The 18,737-nt window shown below is 52.4% G+C and overlaps 1 protein-coding gene across 3 annotated transcripts in view; it reads right to left on the bottom strand.

The window, feature by feature from the left end:
* DHRS7B (dehydrogenase/reductase 7B) overlaps positions 1-18,737 on the bottom strand; it is an 87,579-nt gene that overhangs the window by 21,698 nt on the left and 47,144 nt on the right. For 2 of the 3 annotated variants that reach the window (XM_081110742.1, XM_081110741.1), the window contains exon 2: positions 7,757-7,935. In XM_081110742.1, coding sequence (XP_080966868.1) covers positions 7,757-7,935 — 179 coding nt within the window. Of the gene's footprint in view, positions 1-7,756; positions 7,936-9,656; positions 9,934-18,737 lie in introns of those variants that run through there. The other variant, XM_081110743.1, reaches the window with a different exon arrangement.

An 18,737-nucleotide genomic window follows, 5' to 3' on the forward strand; every position in this document is an offset into this window, starting at 1 on the left:
TCTCCTTCTCACCCTATCCCCGCCCTCCTCTCCTCCACTGTCTCCGACCAACACTTATCCTCGCCCATTCCCTCCTGAGCCAGGGCTGCTGCCTCTGCCTTTCCCGCCTCTCCAGCGTTCACCACCATCCCTATCCCAATCGAGATGTGGAATCAGGCAGACATCACTCTAGCTGATAAAAAGGGAACTATGTTTCTCAAAAAGGCAGACACCCTCTAGGTCAGGGGTCCTCAAACTACGGCCCGCGGGCCACATGCAAATACAAATATTGTATTTGTTCCCGTTTTATTTTTTTATTTCAAAATAAGATATGTGCAGTGTGCATAGGAATTTGTTCATAGTTCTCTTTTAAACTATAGTCTGGCCCTCCAGCGGTCTGAGGGACAGTGAACTGGCCCCCTGTTTAAAAAGTTTGAGGACCCCTGTTCTAGGTAATTATCCTGCAGCCCCGGCATCAAGCCTCCCTTCTTTTCCGTTCTTATATTCAATCTCCTACTAAGGCAGCTCCTTCCTCCCTCCCGTCACAGGTCCTAACACCCTGCACACCCCACCAATCGCCCAAGGCCCTTTATGCTTTACAAGGTCACAGGGCAATATACTGGTATCAATGGACCAACTCCCATCATCAGCTTGTAACCCCACAGTTAACCTAGAACTACCAAACGGCCATCGATTCCAATGGGTTGACTACCAGGTCTCCCCGGAAGCCAATGGTTATTTGCTACAGCCAGTCCTTTTACTTCTTATCCAACCATCCAGGCCCCAGGCCTCAACTGCTCCCTTCCTTCCCTTTCCCTTTTCCCTTGGATAACAGCCCATCCTCGCGTTCCCTCCCTTTCACTGCAATGGAATCTCAACCATCATCTGTCACGCTATTGGCAGCGCCATGGCGACGACGCTCTAGGAAAGGGAACCTCACACCCGTTAGTCACCTCGTCTCCCTGCCCCTCAGCTTGTCTCTGTGATCAGGGATTCTTCTTCCTCTGTGGGGAGAACACAGACATCTGCCTCCCACCAGCTGGACAGGAACCGGTACCCTTGTCTCCCTCTCACCCAGTGTAGGTGTAACCTGTCCCCATAACCCATCACAGCCGACACAAAAGGGCAGTCCAGATAATCCCTCTCCTCATAACCCTGGGCATCACAGCAGGGGCTGGAACTGCCATCGGAGCTTAACCACTGCTCTACCTATTTTGAAACCCTGTCTCAAGACCTACAGGAAACATGTGGATGCCCAGCAAGGGGCAAAACTGGGAAAAAAGATCCTCATCCCCAGGGCAGTCTATACTCCCTTTCATTTCACTCGTCAGGCAACTGAGACCCCTGACCTTTTCCTCCCTAAAGATCAATCTAGGCCTCAGTTGTATTCCAGCTCCGGGCCCAGAGAAGCAGCAAAACCAGACAGTGACGCTGTGGCAGCCTCAGGACCAGCCTTCACCTCCCAGTCACTCAACAGGACGCTCTCCAGCCGTCACCACCCGTCAGTCTCTCGGGGAGATCATGCTGCAGCCGACTGTCCCAGTCCATCCCCCTGGGACCTCGCCATCCCCCTCAGCAGGAAGTAAATACGGAAGATATGCTCTTCGTCCCTGTTCCATACAACAGACAGGCTGGGGTGTTCGCTCTGATCAGATAAATGATCTCGCCGTCCCCCCTCAGCAGGAAGTAAATGCGGAAGATATGATCTTCATCCCTATTCCATAAAACAGACAGGCTGGGGTGTTAGGTCTGATCAGATCATTGAATGGACACCCCTCCCCCGGGAGCTGACCTTTAGGCCACTTCACAACAGACATTCCCTTTTGCTGACACCACACTTTACTTGCTGAGACCACATTCCATTCTCTCTCCCTCCGGACCCGCACAGAGAATTCTCTGCCCAGAAAAAGCCACCCAAAGTCCTTTAAAAGCCGCTGACTCCTGTCACTGGGTGCTGGAGCCATCCAAGCTCAGCCACCTGGTGTGCAGATGATCAAATAAATTCAAAATCCCTCACCTTTCTGGCCTCCTGCTTTGGCCACCTAACAGGAGGCAGGGGGAGCAGGGGTGCAGACGGGGGGAGGGGGGGTAGAAGGGATGGGGCAGGGGGAGCAGAGGGGGAAGAGGGAGCAGAGGGGAAGCGGGAGGGCAGGGGAGCAGAGGGAGCAGGGGATGGGGCAGGGGGAGCAGGGGGGGGTAGAGGGGATGTGGCAGGGGGAGCAGAGGGGGGGTAGAGGGGATGGGGCAGGGGGAGCAGAGGGGGGTGGGTAGAAGGGATGGGGCAGGGGGAGCAGAGGGGGAAGAGGGAGCAGAGGGGAAGCGGGAGGGCAGGGGAGCAGAGGGAGCAGGGGTGCAGATGGGGGGTAGAGGGGATGGGGTGGGGGAGCAGAGGGGGGGTAGAGGGGATGGGGCAGGGGGAGCAGGGTGCAGAGCACACAGAGCACTGCGGAGCAGGATGGGGCAGACAGTGGGGAGTCCCTCCGCTGCTGGGTGGGAAAGGATACAGCTGGAGGGAGCTGAAGCCTGGAGAGCCGACAGCAGCCACAGCAGGAAGGGGCTGCATGTTAAAGGCTCCTCCTCACGGGGAAGGAAGGAGACCAGACTGACTGTGCCGCACCCACTACTCTTCCAGGTGACGATGGTGAGGACACCCCTAGGGCGAGGGAGGCGCAGCCAGAGCCAAGTGGGCGCCTCTGCTAGTCACATCCTTTTGGTGCGAGAAGAGGCATGGCTCCCACGGGGGCCAAGCCACGAGGGCTCATCAGGAGGCTCAGTACAGCCCCTGCACTACAGCTGAAGGGCCGGGACAGGGGAGGGCGGGTGGTGGCCCCTAGGGCCGTGGCAGCAGGAAGCCGCTCCCTCAGGCTGGCGTCCTCTCGCCCTCTGCAGCCTGGCTCCTCACCAGCTGTGCAGGCTCCAGGCAGCTGTGCCACGCCCACACAGTTCCCTGCCAGGCAGGGGCTCCGACTGGTCTCCTCCGAGCTCTGGTGCCAAAGTCTGGCGCACGCAGGGCTGTGGTCAGCCTGGGGGGCAGCATCCACAGGACTGGCCCAGCAGGGGTCCCACATACTCCCCTGAGTCAAAGAGGAGGGCAGCCCGCCCCCCAGGCCACCTGCAGAGGAAGAGGGAGGCAGAGGGCGAGGCCTGCCCCAAACACACTCGAACTACACGCTCAGGGCCCTGAAGACGAGCAGCTTCTAGAAACTACCGCCACCCAGGGCTCCGGAGGACGTGTTTGACCCGCTGTGCTCACCTGGTTCTGTGGCCTTGGGTGAGGCGACACCCTCTGCGTCCCACTTTCCTCACATGTAAGGCACAGCCAGGAACGGCCCTGGAGCTGAAGGAGCGAAGGAGACGGCGCGGTGCGGACAAACATGCCTTAGAAAGCACGACAGCACTGCTCTGCGCCCGCGGCCGCCTCTTAAGCGCTCTTCCAGTAAACCGGCTGCTGGTGAAGCTGCAAGGCCTGGGTTTAGGAGGCGCCCGTGCCTGTCCTCACGGTGCCCCGAGCCCGTGCCCCTCAGCGCCTGCCCGCCCAGTCAGCACAGGCCCTCCCTCCGCCCTGGCTGTGCGGGTCAGGCAGCGCTCCAAGGCGGGCGGCCCAGGGGTGTCCTCTGCCCTCTGCTCACAGCGGGGGGCGGGCGCTCAGAGAGGGTGAGGGTCAGGCTGCCACCTCTCCGGAGGGACGCAGGGTCACTGGTCTGACAGCCTTTCTCTTAATCCCAGAGAGAAGCCCCCCTGACAGCTAAGAGGCCACAGACACCGGCAAAGAAAGGCCAGGGCCCTTGGGAAGAGGGAGGCTGACCTCTGGACCGCCCCGGAGCGAAGCCTTCCTTTATGCCCCGCAGCCCTCCTGTCGCGTCTTCAGCGTTGACTTTGCCAAACCCAGGCCTGCGCCTCCTGCACAGGTGGCGCCGTAGGGATGGAGGTGCTAAGTGACTAACTCAGTGCTTCTCCGGCACGGCTCCGCTGGTCGTTCACTGGCTCCTCCCGACAAAGGGCACAGATCCAGCCGCCAGCAGCCCTCTCAGCCTGCCCTGCCCTGCCCGGCCTACCCCAGCCTGGCCAGCAGCCCTCTCAGCCTGTCCTGCCCCTGCCCGGCCTACCCCAGCCTGGCCAGCAGCCCTCTCAGCCTGCCCTGCCCTGCCCGGCCAGCAGCCCTCTCAGCCTGCCCTGCCCTGCCCGGCCAGCAGCCCTCTCAGCCTGCCCTGCCCTGCCCGGGCTACCCCAGCCTGGCCAGCAGCCCTCTCAGCCTGTCCTGCCCCTGCCCGGCCTACCCCAGCCTGGCCAGCAGCCCTCTCAGCCTGTCCTGCCCCTGCCTGGCCTACCCCAGCCTGGCCAGCAGCCCTCTCAGCCTGCCCTGCCCTGCCCGGCCAGCCCCTGCCCGGCCTACCCCAGCCTGGCCAGCAGCCCTCTCAGCCTGTCCTGCCCCTGCCCCTGCCCCTGGGAGGTCTGGCCAGAGCCACAGCCCATCTCCATGATCGCTGTTCTCACCAGGCAACAAGGTCTAGGGGATGCGGAGGCAGCATTCCTGAGACCAGGACTGCTCCCCAGTCTACCAAACCATTCCCAAGATGAGGAATTTCCAGTTCTGCTGGCTTCCTCGCCCCATCTGGCCCTGGCCTGGCCCACACGGCGGACACTTTATGAGGTGCCACTGAAGGGCACAGGCATGGGAACAGACACGCAGAGCCAGAGAGGGAGGGAGGCCCCTGCTGGGTGAGGTTCCGGACAAGGGCCCTGGCCGAGCAGGGAGACATAAAGCCGTGTAGGGAGTGACAGGGAGGCAGACGCCAGCCGGAAGGGCTCCATCTTCATGTCTGAAAGAGCTGCCCCAGGGAGGCGGGGGCGTCGGGGGGAAAAGGGAGTCTCAGGGCCATGTATCTAGGCTTCGGGCGCCCTCCTGGCTTGCAGATCAAGAAGGCAGCTTGCTGCTTCAGGGCTCAGGCTGGCGAGGGGCCTCCAGAACACGCTGCCCCTCGGGACCACGCCTGCCATGGCACAAGGACACCCGTGGAACCTCACCACACAAATGGGAGACGCAGAGCCAAAGGCTGCCCAGCCGGGGCGCAGCCCGCAGCGGCTAACACGGGCAGAGCCACCGCAGGCTGCAGGCCCTCCTCGCAGCGGCTGTGATGCCTGGGTGAGACGTGGTTCCTATTTTGTGGTTGTTAATCCTCACCCGAGGATATTTTCCCATTGATTTTAAGAGAGTGGCAAGGGGCTGCAGGGGAGAGAAACAGTGATGCGAAAGAGACACATCGATGGGTTGCCTCCTGCACTGACCCCACCGGGGCTGGGGATGAACCTGCAACCCAGGCACGCGCTCTTGACTGGGAATCAAACCTGCAACCCTTTGATGTGTGAGCCAATGCTCTAACCACTGAGCACACCAGCCAGGCCTGATCTGGGCCTACTTCTCCTGGCTGGAGGGACAGAGCTACATGGAATCCCGTCCCTACCGTGAGCTGGGACTCTGGCTGGTGTTACCTGTCTCACTATCTCCATATGAATACACGTGGGGTGGATGCTTTTTTCAATTACATTTTCTACTCCCTTCACGGGGTGTCTGGAGGAGGAAGTGCAGAACGACAAGGAGAACTGGAGCACCTGCAACTGGTAAAGGGTAAAGTTGCACCACCCAACCCTCACATGCTCCTCGAGGACTCTCGGAAGGAGGGCTTCTCTGGGATTGAGAGCAGCAGCTGCTGACTGGCCTGTATATAGTGCTGAGGGAGGTCAGAGGACCGGCTGGCCCAGGGCCTGGGGGCAGCCAGCCCCAGGCAGGTCTGCGGATCTCAGGGCAGGCCAGGGTCCCCCGGAGAGAATCGCCCGCACCACAGACACCTAGAGGGGCCTCCCCCACACCTTCCCCCTCCTCTGGCCCCACAGCCACCCACCCTGCAGACGGGCCCACCTGCTCCCGTGTTCCTGCAGCACCAGAGCTCACAGCCCCGCATGCTGTACTGCCCAGCTTTGGGCCTGGCCTGCAGTGCCCTCCCCGCTGCCCTCCCTCCCTTTTCCTGAGCCATGTCCCCCTCAGGTCAGACAAGACTGAGCTCTGAAGTCAGAGATGTGGGTTTAAATCTCGGCTTCACCCTTTCGGGCTTGAAGTGCGAGGGCTGGTCAGACCTCCCTGACTCCACTGCACGGACAGAAAGCACAGCCAGCGCTCATGCGTGTACTCTCCCGCTCCCAGGCCTGGCTGGGATCACCCACGCCTGAAATGGCAGTGTCCTGAGCAAGTCCCTGCCTCGCCCTCCTGAGGGACAGGACCCTCTTCCATCTGTCGGTCCAGCACCTGCCAGAACCCTGCCCGGAGAAGATGCCCATCAGTGCCGGCTGCACTACCACCGGCTGAAGAGGCAGCCGGGGGGGGGGTGGGGGCCACCACAGGTGGGGGCCTCTGAGCCTGCATGGGCCTGAGCGCGAGGGTGGCCGACGTGCTGTGTGGCGCGGTGTGTGAGGTGCTGAGAATGAGGCCGGGCTCCCCACGTGCCGGGGGCCCTGTGCACGCTCTGCCCGCCCCAGTTCTGTGGCCCGTCCTGTAACTAACGTGACGTAAGACAGGCTACAGGGAAAATGGAATGTTGTCCGTACGGGAGCCTCCCCGCAAATGTGAAGCTCTCAGATATTACCAGCGCCCACCCGGCCCCACACACAGCTATCCCATCACTGACGGCCAGGGCGGGTGCTGCTCACCGGGAGATGTAGTTCCTGCTTTCAAGGGCACGGAGGAGGCCGGAGTGGCCTGTCCTTCTGGCACCAGCTGTTTTTAAAGTAACTTTCATTCAGAATAACCTGGGCTATTTCCCCTGCTGGAAGGACAAAGACACATGGAGTCCTGTCCCTCCCATGTCAAAGGGGCAGAAAACCAGCAGTGTGAGCCCGATGTTACCTGTCTCACTATCTCTATATGAAGACACATGGGGTGCGCGTGAATTAGGGGTGACATATTGCCCCCTTCACGTGTTTGAAGGGAACCAGTGACAGCTCCACAAACTCACCTGCTTGGGGGGGCGGGGCGGTGACTGACGGACCCAGCAGCTCAGGGTGCTCACTGAACTAGAATGGGACTGGACTGAAGAAACTGGGGGGCTGAGGCACCACGCATCCTGGCTCCAGCCCTGCCAAGCTGTCGGGTACATCTCCAGGCGAGAAAAGATGCGGAGCCCTGGCCAGCATGCTCAGTGGTTAGGGCGTTGGCCTTAGCACCAAAGGGTCATGGGTTCAATTCCCAGTCAAGGGCACGTACCTGGGTTGCAGGTTCAATCCCTGGCCCCAGTTGGGGCACATGTGGGAGGCAACCAACCGATGTGTCTCTCTCACAGCAATGTTTCTCTATTGCTCTCTCCCTCTCTCTAAAATCAATGGAAAAAATACCCTCAGATGAGGATTAACAACAACAGAAAGGCTATAAACCAGGGGTTCTCTGTGTGGCCCTCACAGAGGCCCTGAATTGTCCATATTTGAAAATCGGAGGTCTTTACATAAAAAGCCTTTTTCAACCAGCATGGAGCTGAGCAAGGCTGCCCGCTGGGTGGACATGCGCCTCCAGGGGCCACGGTCTTCCTCACGAGCCTTTGCTCCCACACTGAGGCTGAAGTCTCCTGCACCGAAGCTCTTGCTTTAGGCACTGGACTGAGCACAGGGACAGCCTTGTTCCCAAGTCCCCAGAGCTCCTCCTACGTGCACCTGTGCTCTGTCCCCGTGGCGCCGAGCGGCTCCTCCAGCCAGGCCACCTTCCACGCCCGACAGCCCCGCCCCCGGGACCCACCTCGCCCCAGGCCCGAGGTCGCGCCCGTGATGACCACCACGGCGTCCTGGAGGCGGGCCTTCCTCCGCAGGCACTGCAGCAGCTTGAAGAGGCTGAAGACGCCCACGCAGCCGAGCAGCAGGGACAGGACGGCCGTGGAGGTGACACAGTCCATGGCCCGCGCCGTCAGCGAGCTCTTCCTGGAAGGACCAGAACCAAGTCAACGAGTGGCAACGTGGGAAATGGGAAACCTGCCACCCTCCTGCCCCGGCCGGACGAGGGCCCAGAGCTCTCCTGGGAGGACTGGGCTCGGTGTCCAGCAGACACCTGCTGGGCCTGTGGTCCGGCCTCGTGTCCGGCCTGGAGCGTGCTGCTCTGAGGTGACAGGACCACGGTCTGGCGGTGCCAGGAGGCACCAGCACGGCAGACGCGCCGGTTCTCCTCACAGCTGCTTTGGGAACGGTGTGCTGGCCATTCTGAGGAACCATATCTGTTTCCCCCACAGCTGCCTCCAATGTCCTTACTCCTCGGCTCCCCCATCACTCACCCACGCCCCTATGCCCAAAGCAACAGCTAAGAGGGGAGACGCGAGGTACTTAGCGGTCAAGGCTGAGTGAGTGGCACCAACACTGTGTTGGTCACTTTGAAAGCAATGCCGTCGGGCCGCCTGTCAGGTGGACCCGCGTCTGTCACAGAGGCCCCGCAGCCCGCCTCCAGGACGCAGCGGCAGGAGCGCCGGAGCCCCCCGGGACGAGGCCGGAAGCCCGGGGCAGCTCCTGTGACCGCCTGGAGCTTCGGCTCACTCCTCACACCGGGAGTGACCATGGAACACCCTCCCCTCCCAACGCCGGCAGCTCCTCAGACGGAACGCTCCTGCTCCCTGCCCCGGACGCCAGCCCTGTGACGCCCACTGAGCCCGCGCGACCCACTGCCCCAGCTGCTCTGGTCCGGGTCGGGGTGGGCCGTCCTGTCAGAACGAACCCGCTCTTCGGCAAAGGGTTCCGCTCCACCTTCAGCTGTGAACCTAGCTAGTTTAGTGTTCATTTTTCACTTGCTTTCCCAATGCACTTCAATTCCCAGTTACCATAAACACCTGTAAAAACGACTCCCAGCCACTCACTTCATCTGCTTCTGAAAGACCCCCAGCCACTGTCGGCTACGTGGCTGCGTTTCGCTCTCACCCTCCATTGTGCCAAGCCTCCAGCTGGTCACTGAAGTGGTTTCCAAGGTGTCAAACTCTTCACCTGGGCACTGAGGGCACCCCGCCCCAACAGGAGGCACAGGCCAGGAGTCTGACTCCCAGGGTAGCGCTGAGCCCCCTCCCTCTGGCACCTGGGAGCAGAGGAGCGACTGCTGGGCCGGTCTGTTGGTGTCACTTCACCAGAAAATGATGGCAACTGACAGAAAACACAGGTAGGCCCCAAGGCAATCGTAGCTCAGAAGTTTTAGGTAATAAACGTGGAGAGAGGGGATGGAACAGGATTCCAACCCAGTGGGTAGCTGTTTGGGAAGAGCTTTTTCCACACTGCAACCCAGGTCCTCATGTGAGGCAGGTCCCAAAGGGAACCACCCTGCCTGGCCCAGAACCAGCTGGGGGCCAGCTATGGCCTAGGATACCCAGGGGGTGGGGACACTGCTCACGAAAGGAACCAGAGCTCCACTAGGTCAGCAGGTGCGACAAACTACACCTGCTCCCCACCACAGGCCCAGGGCCTGCCTGCTCCCACCTGCAGCCTGGGGCTGAGCAAGCTCCATGGAAGGCTGTGTGTGTGTGTGTGTGTGTGTGTGTGTGTGTGTGTGTGTTGGAGCAGAGGGGGAGCGGGAGGGCAGGGGAGCAGAGGGGGCAGTGCAGGGCCACAGGAGGCTCAGCCACTACCCACCAGGCGAGGGACTCCACGGCTCGGAGCCTGAGAACCCTCACCTGTGAATGAGGGTGCGTGTCCCACTCGCAGGTTTGCTGTGAGTCCGAGGAGCTGGCTCACGAAAAGGTGTGCCCGGCCCTGGTGCAGTGATGCCAGGAAGCGGAGCTGCTGTCACATCATCCCACCGCCTCACTCAGTCCTGGCCCAGGCACCGGTTTCAGAGCAGCCCATCTGAAGCTTGTCCACGAGTCCCTAGTTTGTGAACACTGGTTTCTTCTCAATAAAGGGAACTCATATACTTTTCTGTGGTTTTAATTACATCTCATACCTTTACACCTTTAATTAAATCAACAAATAGGGGAAAAACACAACTTTGTCAAACGTCAGGATCCCGTATCCCAAGGTTTGTTTCAGAAACTGGGCTGCTGTGAAGCCATTAAAGCCAACAGGCAGGAGAGCAGACGAGTTGTGATCTGCCTCTGCTACTTCCTCCTCTCCAGGGCGGAGCGGGAGGAAGACAAACCCCCGGCAAGGCTCCCGCTGGAGCAGCGGCAAAGCTAGCGAACGGCACTGCATGCACCTGTCGTGTCTACACCCAAGCCAACCATCTCCAACACAAGGGAAGGAGAAGCTGCACACAGTGTGTCCACTTCCAGGTTCCTTGGGCACCTGCCCACAGTGCCTCCAGCCAGAACCTCCTGGCACCAGCCAACGGGGCACCCAGGCCAAGTAGGATCCACCTCGCCCACAGGCCAGCTTCCTATGGGGACAGCACACATCTGCCTTCAGGCTGACGAAGGGTCACAGAATCAGAAGGCCAAGGACGCTGGAAATCAGCACAGACGTGCCAGCTCCCTCGAGATGAGGATGCATGGTGGGAAGACACTCCAGAGCAAGCCATTCATTTGAGAGAATCATGTTCAATTTCAGGGTAACCTTCCTGACCAGGTGAAGCTGGTCATATTAGCAATGTCAACTCTTTCTGGGAGTTTTTCCAACTCTTATGGACCAACTTTTATTCCCCTCTGCAGTGCTTGTGGTCACCCCCATGTGCCCAGGACCACTGGGCCTCCCTAGACAATTAGAGGCAGCTGTGCCAATCTTTCCTGTCTCACCCTTGGCAGTCACCACGGCCAAGAGAGCAAGACACAGAGCTGGCTCAGCCCACTGCTGGGCTGCGTCCCGGGGGCCTTCTCCAGCAAAGGGACAGCTCCCAGGTGGAAGAAGCGCTGCGTACGGGCTGGCCACAGTCCAGGTACGGAAATAAACATGCTTGTGCAGCAAGTTCAAAGGGGGCCTGTTTTCTCTGAAAACGGCTACAAGAAGAACTTTAATATGTTTATAAATGTTGCATTTTATACCAAAAGGCTTTTTAACTGCTGGCTTCAGATGTAGCTGGGAAGGTAAGATGAATGGTACAAAAAGGAGTGGGGGGGATCTCACTCACAGCTCCCAGTGTTTGGAGATCAGCTTGTAGAAAGAGGGGACACAGTTGGCCCCGCACCCTATGAACCACACCGGAGCGCAGGACAAGTATGTGGGGAGGGGGAGAGAGACCAGAAAAGACAGAAGGTGGGCTCACCCCTCACACAGGAACGGCAGGTCATACATGGTCTGGAAGTAGAGCGCATTGTCTGACGGACACACTGGCGGCCAGGCCCACTCTTAATTGATAGGAAGTGGCCTGAAGCATGACCTTACACTATGAGCTGCATCAGCGGTTGTTCGCACACTAAGCCCATCTGCTGGGATTTTCATGTATCAAGACTACGGAGCGATAGACTTGGAAGAGTGTAAAGGTGAAAAGTTCCTTCTCAGGTGAGTGTCCTTAGGGCTGGGCAGCCAGAAAGCTCAGGGGCTCTCACGGTGACTTTAGAACTCAGCTGCTCTCTTACTTTCCACTGAGAGGTTCTTTTGTTGTTGTTGTTAGTCCTCACCCGAGGGGGTTTACAGGGAGAGTGGAAGAGAGGGAAAGACAGAGAAACACCAATGTGAGAGAAACACATCGACTGGATGCCTCCTGCATGAGCCCCGACCAGGACCCAGGCTGGGGAGGAGCCTGCAATCGAGGTACATGCCCTTGACCGGAATTGAACCTGGGACCTCTTGGTCCACAGGCTGACTCTCTATGCACTGAGAGGTTCTTTAAAAGGGCTTTTAGAACCTCTACTATCAAGAAATCAACTGAGCAGAAATGTCACCTTTATGCCATTTGTTCCATCTCTCATACTTTTATCAAATTCTACATTGCACAGATGGAATCAGTTCCTAATATTCCTTCTTTCCTCAAGCAATTATAAAAAATGTTAAATGTGTACTATTAATAAAAACAGATTGTTGGCGTCTACTCTGAAACTACACAGAAATCAAACTCTGAGACACATCTGAAAATCAAAGGAGGGAATCTGAAAACCCTTCAAGGTTAAGAACTAACAATAATTTCAGGTCTGTAAAAAGGATTAGTCATGAAGTAATTTTTCATGTTATGCACAAGAAAACCAGGCTCAAGGGCAGGATGCTGAAATCATGTGGCAAGAAGTAGCTTAGTATCACCAAGAGCAGTTAGGGTCTCATCCTCACAAACCGCCACCCATTCTCATACTTCATAACTGCGAACAGCTTGAAATAGCCCATCTATTAAAGGTGACATAAGCCCTAACCAGTTTGGCTCAGTGGATAGAGCGTTGGCCTGCGGACTGAAGGATCCCAGGTTCGATTCCAATCAAGGGCATGTACCTTGGTTGCGGGCACATCCCCAGTAGGGGGCGTGCGGGAGGCAGCTGATTGATGTTTCTCTCTCATCGATGTTTCTAACTCTCTATCCCTCTCCCTTCCTCTCTGTGAAAAAAATCAATAAAATATATATATTTTTAAAAAGGTGACATAAGCTATGGACCATGCTTATGACCCATTTCTGAAAATAGCTGTCCATTTTCAGAAAGTAAAACCAGAGTAAAGCTCTCTTTTTTGGTGTGAAATAAATGAGAAGCAGCTGCCAGGCTGTCTTTGAACAGAAAGACTATCCGACCTCCGACGGCAGCTCGTGTGACAGCGTGGGTCCTGGTGCTGTGGCCTCTCTGGTGTTTTGACCTGGGCAGAGTGACGGAGACTAGCGGCTGGAGGACGCTTTCTGGTCAGCCAGCCCTCTCTGGAATGCAGGACCGAGCTACAGATGAGTGGCCTGGAGGCTGTACTTTGGGAAGCCAGCCTCAGAGCCCCTGGTTGAAAGGAGTCAGGCTGGCATTAGTAAAAATAAAAGCCAAAGAAAGGCTGGAGGATACTGCAGACCAGCTCCTGAATGTCCAGTCCTGGGAAGAGAAACACGGAGAGCGGCTCTGCTCCCCAGCCAGACGCGGGGCACACGCTGCGCCGCAGCCCCCACCAGGAGAGCAGAGGCGGGGCCAGGTCCCTCCTGACCCTGCCATGCAGGCTGCCTACGGGAACAGGGGGCCAGAGGCTAACGTTGACTATGAGCCAAAGTATTAGTTCAGTTTTTAAAACAACAGCACTTTATCACTGAAAACTGGAAGTCTCTTAAACACACACACACAACAGCACTTGTGCTGGCTACCTAGACATCTTGACTCAAAAACAATTCTGATTTCTAATGTGCTTTACAAAATGAATTTAGTATGACTGGAAGGTGCCGGAGTGACCTCAAACCTTTTTCCCAGAAAACACACAAACCCAACAAGGCTCATTGTGGGGGCAAAGCAGAAAAAGCAACAATTTATAATCCCACCAACAATGCACGAAATACTTTATCTGTGTATGTCTTTCAATATAAAGTGGGTCTCTTGCCCTACCCACTGAGTCTGGCTCAGTGACTACTAGAGCGTCCGCCGGAGGACTGAAGGGTCATGGTTTCAATTCTGGTCAAGGGCATATGTACCTCGGTTGCAGGCTCGATGCCTGGCCTTGGTCAAGGCACATGTGGTAGGCAACCAATCGATATGTCTCTCTCACACTGATGTCTGTCTGTCTGTCTGTCTCTTTCTCTTCTTTCTACTCTCTCTAAAAAAGCAATGGAAATATCCTCAGGTGAGGAATAACATAGATAGATAGATAGATAGATAGATAGATAGATAGACAGAGTGGTTGTTTTGTAGACAGCATATGTATGGGTCTTGTTATCTATTTAGCCACCCTATGTCTTTTAATTGGAGCATTTAAGCCATTTACATTTAACATAATTATTTTTTAATTTATTTTTATTGTTGAAAACATGACAGATGTCCCTATTTTTTCCCCATTGACCCTATCCACCCCCACCGCCAGGCCTTCACCACAAAGTGATTATTGATAGATATGTAATTATTGTCATTTTGTTATTCAGATATCGTTTTGTCCTCCTATTTTTTTTTAATATATTTTATTGATTTTTTACAGAGAGGAAGGGAGAGGGATAGAGAGTTAGAAACATCGATGAGAGAGAAACATCGATCAGCTGCCTCCTGCACATCTCCCACTGGAGATGTGCTCGCAACCAAGGTACATGCCCTTGACCGGAATCGAACCTGGGACCTTTCAGTCTTCAGGCCGACGCTCCATCCACTGAGCCAAACCGGTTTCGGCCTATTTTTCTTTAAAAAGTCTCTTTAACATTCCTTGTAAGACTGGACTGGTGGTGATGAATTTCTCTAGCTTTTCCTTATCTGAGAAGTACCTTATATATTTTGTTGTTGTTGTTGTTAATCCTCACCCAACGAATTTTGCCATTGATTTTTAGAGATTGTAAGGGAGGGCGAGAGATGGAGAAACACTGATGAGAGAGACACATTGATTGGTTGCCTCCCTCACGAGCCCTGATCAGGGTTGGGGATTGAGCCTGCAACTGAGGTATCTGCCCTTGACCGGAATCGAACCTGGAACCCTTCAATCCAAGGGCCGATGCTCCAATCACTGAGCAAAACCAGTTAAGGCTCCTTATATCTCTTGATTTTAAATGATAACCTTGCTGAGTAGATTAATCTTGGTTGCAGGTACTTGCTTTTCATCACATTGAATATTACCTGCCAATCCCTTCTGGCCTGCAAAGTTTCTGCTGAGAAATCAGCTGTCTTGTGGGAGCCTTCCTGTAGTTCACTGCTTTTCTCTTGCTGCTTTTAAAATTCTTTGTCTTTAACCATTGCCATTTTAATTATGATGTGTCTTGGTGTGGGCTTCTTTAGGTTCATCTTGTTTGGGACTCTTTGTGCTTCCTGGACATATATGTCTATTTGCTTCTCCAGGTAAGGAAAGTTTTCAGTAATTATCTCATCAAATAGGTTTTCAATCACTTGCTCTCTCTCTTCTCCTTCTAGTATTCCTATGATACAAATGGTGGGACACTTGATGTTGTCCCAGAGGTCCCTTAAACTGTCCTCATGTGGGGTGGAACTCTATTTTTTTTTCCTGCTGTTCTGATAGGGTGTTTTCTGCTTCCTTGTCTTCCAAATCACTGATTTGATCCTTTGCTGTATCCTTCATTTTCATTATTGTATTCTAAATTTCTGCCTGGTTCTTTCTGACAGCTTCTATGATTTTTTTTTTGTTTACTATCTCTATGTTGATGTTCTCCCTGAGTTGATCTAGTCTTCCTCTAAGTTCGATGACCACCATTTATTTTATTTTTAATCTTTATTGGGATTTTTATTTTTTAATTGTATTGTTGAAAGTATTACATATGTCCCCTTTTTGCCCCCATTGAACTCTTCCAGCCCTCTCCCCCAGGTCCTCACCACCCCATATATGCATGGCCTCATTTGTGTCCACGGGCCATGTATATATGCATAAAAACTCCTTGGTTGATGACCTCCCTGCCCCCACCCTTCCCCCACCTTCCCTCCAAGATTCTGTACTCTGTTCCATGCTTCCATTTCTCTGGATCCATTCCATTCATCAGTTTGTTACTCAGATTCCACATATAAGTGAGGTCATGTGATACTTGTCTTTCTCTGACTGACTTATTTCACTTAGCATGATACTCTCCACGTCCCTTCATGCTGTCTCAAAGGGTAAGAGATTCTTCTTCTTTACTGCTGCATAGTATCCCATGGTGTAAATGTACCACAGCTGTTTTATCCACTCATCTACTGATGGGCACTTGGGCTGTTTCCAGGCCTTAGCAATTGTAAATTGTGCTGCTATGAATATAGGGGTGCATACATTCTTTCTGATTGGTATTTCCAGTTTCTAAGGATATAGTCCTAGAAGTGGGATCACTGGGTGAAATGACAGTTCCATATTTAATTTTTTGAGGGAACTCCATACTGTTTTCCATAATGGCTGCACCACTCAACATTCCAACCAGCAGTGCACTAGGGTTCCTTATCTTCACATCCTTGCCAGTACTTGTCATTTGTTGATAGTAGCCATTCGACAGGTGTGAGGTGATAACTCAATGTCATTTTACTTTGCATCTCTCTGATGATCAGTGACTTGGAGCATTTTTTCATGTCTCTTGGCCATCTGTATGTCCTCTTTGGAGAAGTGTCTATTTAGGTCCTTTGCCCATTTTTTAATTGGATTGTTTGTCATACTTTGGTTAAACTGTATGAGTTCCTTATATATTTTGGATATTAAGCCTTTATCAGATGTATCATTGCCAAATATGTTCTCCCATACAGTGGGCTCCCTTTTCGTTCTGTTGATGGTTTCTTTTGCTCTGCAGAAGCTTTTTATTTTGATGTAGTCCCATTTGTTTATTTTCTCCTTAGTTCCCTTTGCCCTAGGAGATGTATCTATAAACATATTGCTACTAGAGATGACTGAGATTTTGCTGCCTATGTCTTCTTATAGGATTTTTATGTTTTAACAACTTACATTTGTCCATTTTGAGTTTATTCTTGTGTATGGTGTAAGTTGGTGGTCTAATATTTTTTTTTTGCATGTATCTGTCAAATTTTCCCCCCACCTATTGAAGAGACTGTCTTGACTCCATTGTATGCTCTTGTCTCCTTTGTCAAATATTAATTGAGCAGTAATGGCTTGGGTCCATTTCTGGGGTCTCTGTTCTGTTCCTTTGATCTATGTCTGTTCTTGTGCCAGTACCAGGCTCTTTGGGTTATGGTGGCTTTGTAGTATAACTTGAAATCTGGTACTGTCATTCCTCCAACTTCATTCTTCTTTTTCAAGATTGCTGCAGATACTCAGGGTCTTTTGTGGTTCCATATAAATTTTTGGAGTATTGTTCGAGATTTGTGAAATATGCTTTTAGTATTTTAATAGGGATTGCACCGAATCTGCAGATTGCCTTGGGTAGTATGGACATTTTAATGATGTTGATTCTACCAATCCATGAACATGGTATATTCTTCCACGTGTTTATATCTTCTTCTATCTCTTTTTTCAATGTCCTATAGTTTTCTGAGTACAGGTCCTTTGCCTCCTTGGTTAAGTTTATTGCTAAGTATCTTAATTTTTGTTGTTGTTGCAATGGTAAATGGGATTGCTTGTCAAGTTTCTCTTTCTGAGAATTCATTATTGGTGTATAAAAAAAGCCATTGATTTTTTTGTTGTTGATTTTGTGTACTGCTAAATTGCCAAATTCATGGATTAAATCTAGTTTTTTGGTTGAGTCTTTAGGGGTTTCTACATATAATATCATGTCATTTGAGAATAATGAGAGTTTTACTTCTTCCTTTCCAATTTGGATCTCTTTTATTTCTTCTTTTTGTGTGGTCACTGTGGCTAGGACTTCCAATACTATGTTGAATAAGAGTGGTAAAAGCAGACATCCCTGTCTTGTTCCTGTTCTTAGGAGAAATGGTTTTAGTTTTTGCCCATTGAGTATGATGTTTGCTGTAGGATTGTCATATATGACTTTTATCATGATGAGATATGCTCCCTCTATTCCCACTTTGCTGAGAGTTTTTATCAAAAATTGGTGTTGGCCCTAGCTGGTTTGGCTCAGTGGATAGAGTGTCAGCCTATGTACCAAAGGGACCCAGGTTTGATTCTGGTGAAGGGCACATGCCCAGGTTGGAGGCTCGGGTGCAGGAGGCAGCTGATCAAAGATTCTCTTTCATCGTTGATGTTTTTATCTCTCTCGCCCTCTCCCTTCTTCTCTGAAATCAATAAAAAGTATTTTTTTTCTTAAAAACGGGGGTGTTGGATTTTGTCGAATGCTTTTTCTGTGTCTACTGATATGATGTGACTTTTGACCTTCAATTTGTTTATATGATGTATCACTTTTATTGATTTGCAAATATTGTACTAGCCTTGCATCCCTGGAATAAATCCCACTTGGTCATGGTGTACAATCTTTTTAATATATTGCTGAATCCGATTTGCTAATACTTTATTAAGGATTTTAGCATCTATGTTCATCTCGGATATTGGCCTTTATATCTCTTTCTTTGTAGTGTCATTATCTGGTTTTGGAATTAGGATAATGCTGGCCTCATAAAAAGAGCTTGGAAGTGTTCCTTCCCCTTGGATTTTTTTTTAATAGCTTGAGGAGTCTAGATGTCAGCTCTTCTTTGAATGTTTGGTAAAACTCCCCTGTGAGGCTGTCCAGACCAGGGCTTTTATTTCTGGAAGTTCTTTGATTACTGCATCTATTTCATCAATTGTTATAGGCCTATTCAGGTTTTCTGATTCCTCCTGATTCAGTTTTGGAAGATTGTATTTTTCTAGGAATCTTTCCATTTTATCCACATTGTCCAGCTTGTTGGCCTATAGTTGTTCATAGTACTTCCTTGCAATCCTTTGTATTTGCAAACACTTTGTAGTGCTGTCAACAGGGTGTTAAAGTCCGCTAATATGACTGTGGGGTCAATGGATATTTCTCCACTTTCATTTCTGATTTTATTTATTTGGGTCCTCTTTGTTTCATGATGAATCTTACTAACGGATCATCAATTTTGTTTATCCTTTCAAAGAACCAGCTCTTGGTTTCATTGAGTTTTTGTATTGTCTTTTTAGTCCCTATGTCATTTATTTCTGCTCTAATTTTTATTATTTCCTTCCTTCTACTACTCTAGGCTTTTCTTGTTATTCTCTTTCTAGTTCTTTAAGTTGTAGGGTTAAATAGCTCATTGTTGATTTTTCTTGTTTTTTTTTTTGAGGTAGGCCTATAGTGTTATGAACTTCCCTCTCAGGACTGCTTTTGCTGTGACCCAGAGATTTTGGGTTGTTCTGTTTTTTCATTTGTTTCT

The sequence above is a fragment of the Myotis nattereri genome (assembly GCF_964212035.1).
Source record: "Myotis nattereri genome assembly, chromosome: 16".
NCBI lineage: Eukaryota > Metazoa > Chordata > Mammalia > Chiroptera > Vespertilionidae > Myotis > Myotis nattereri.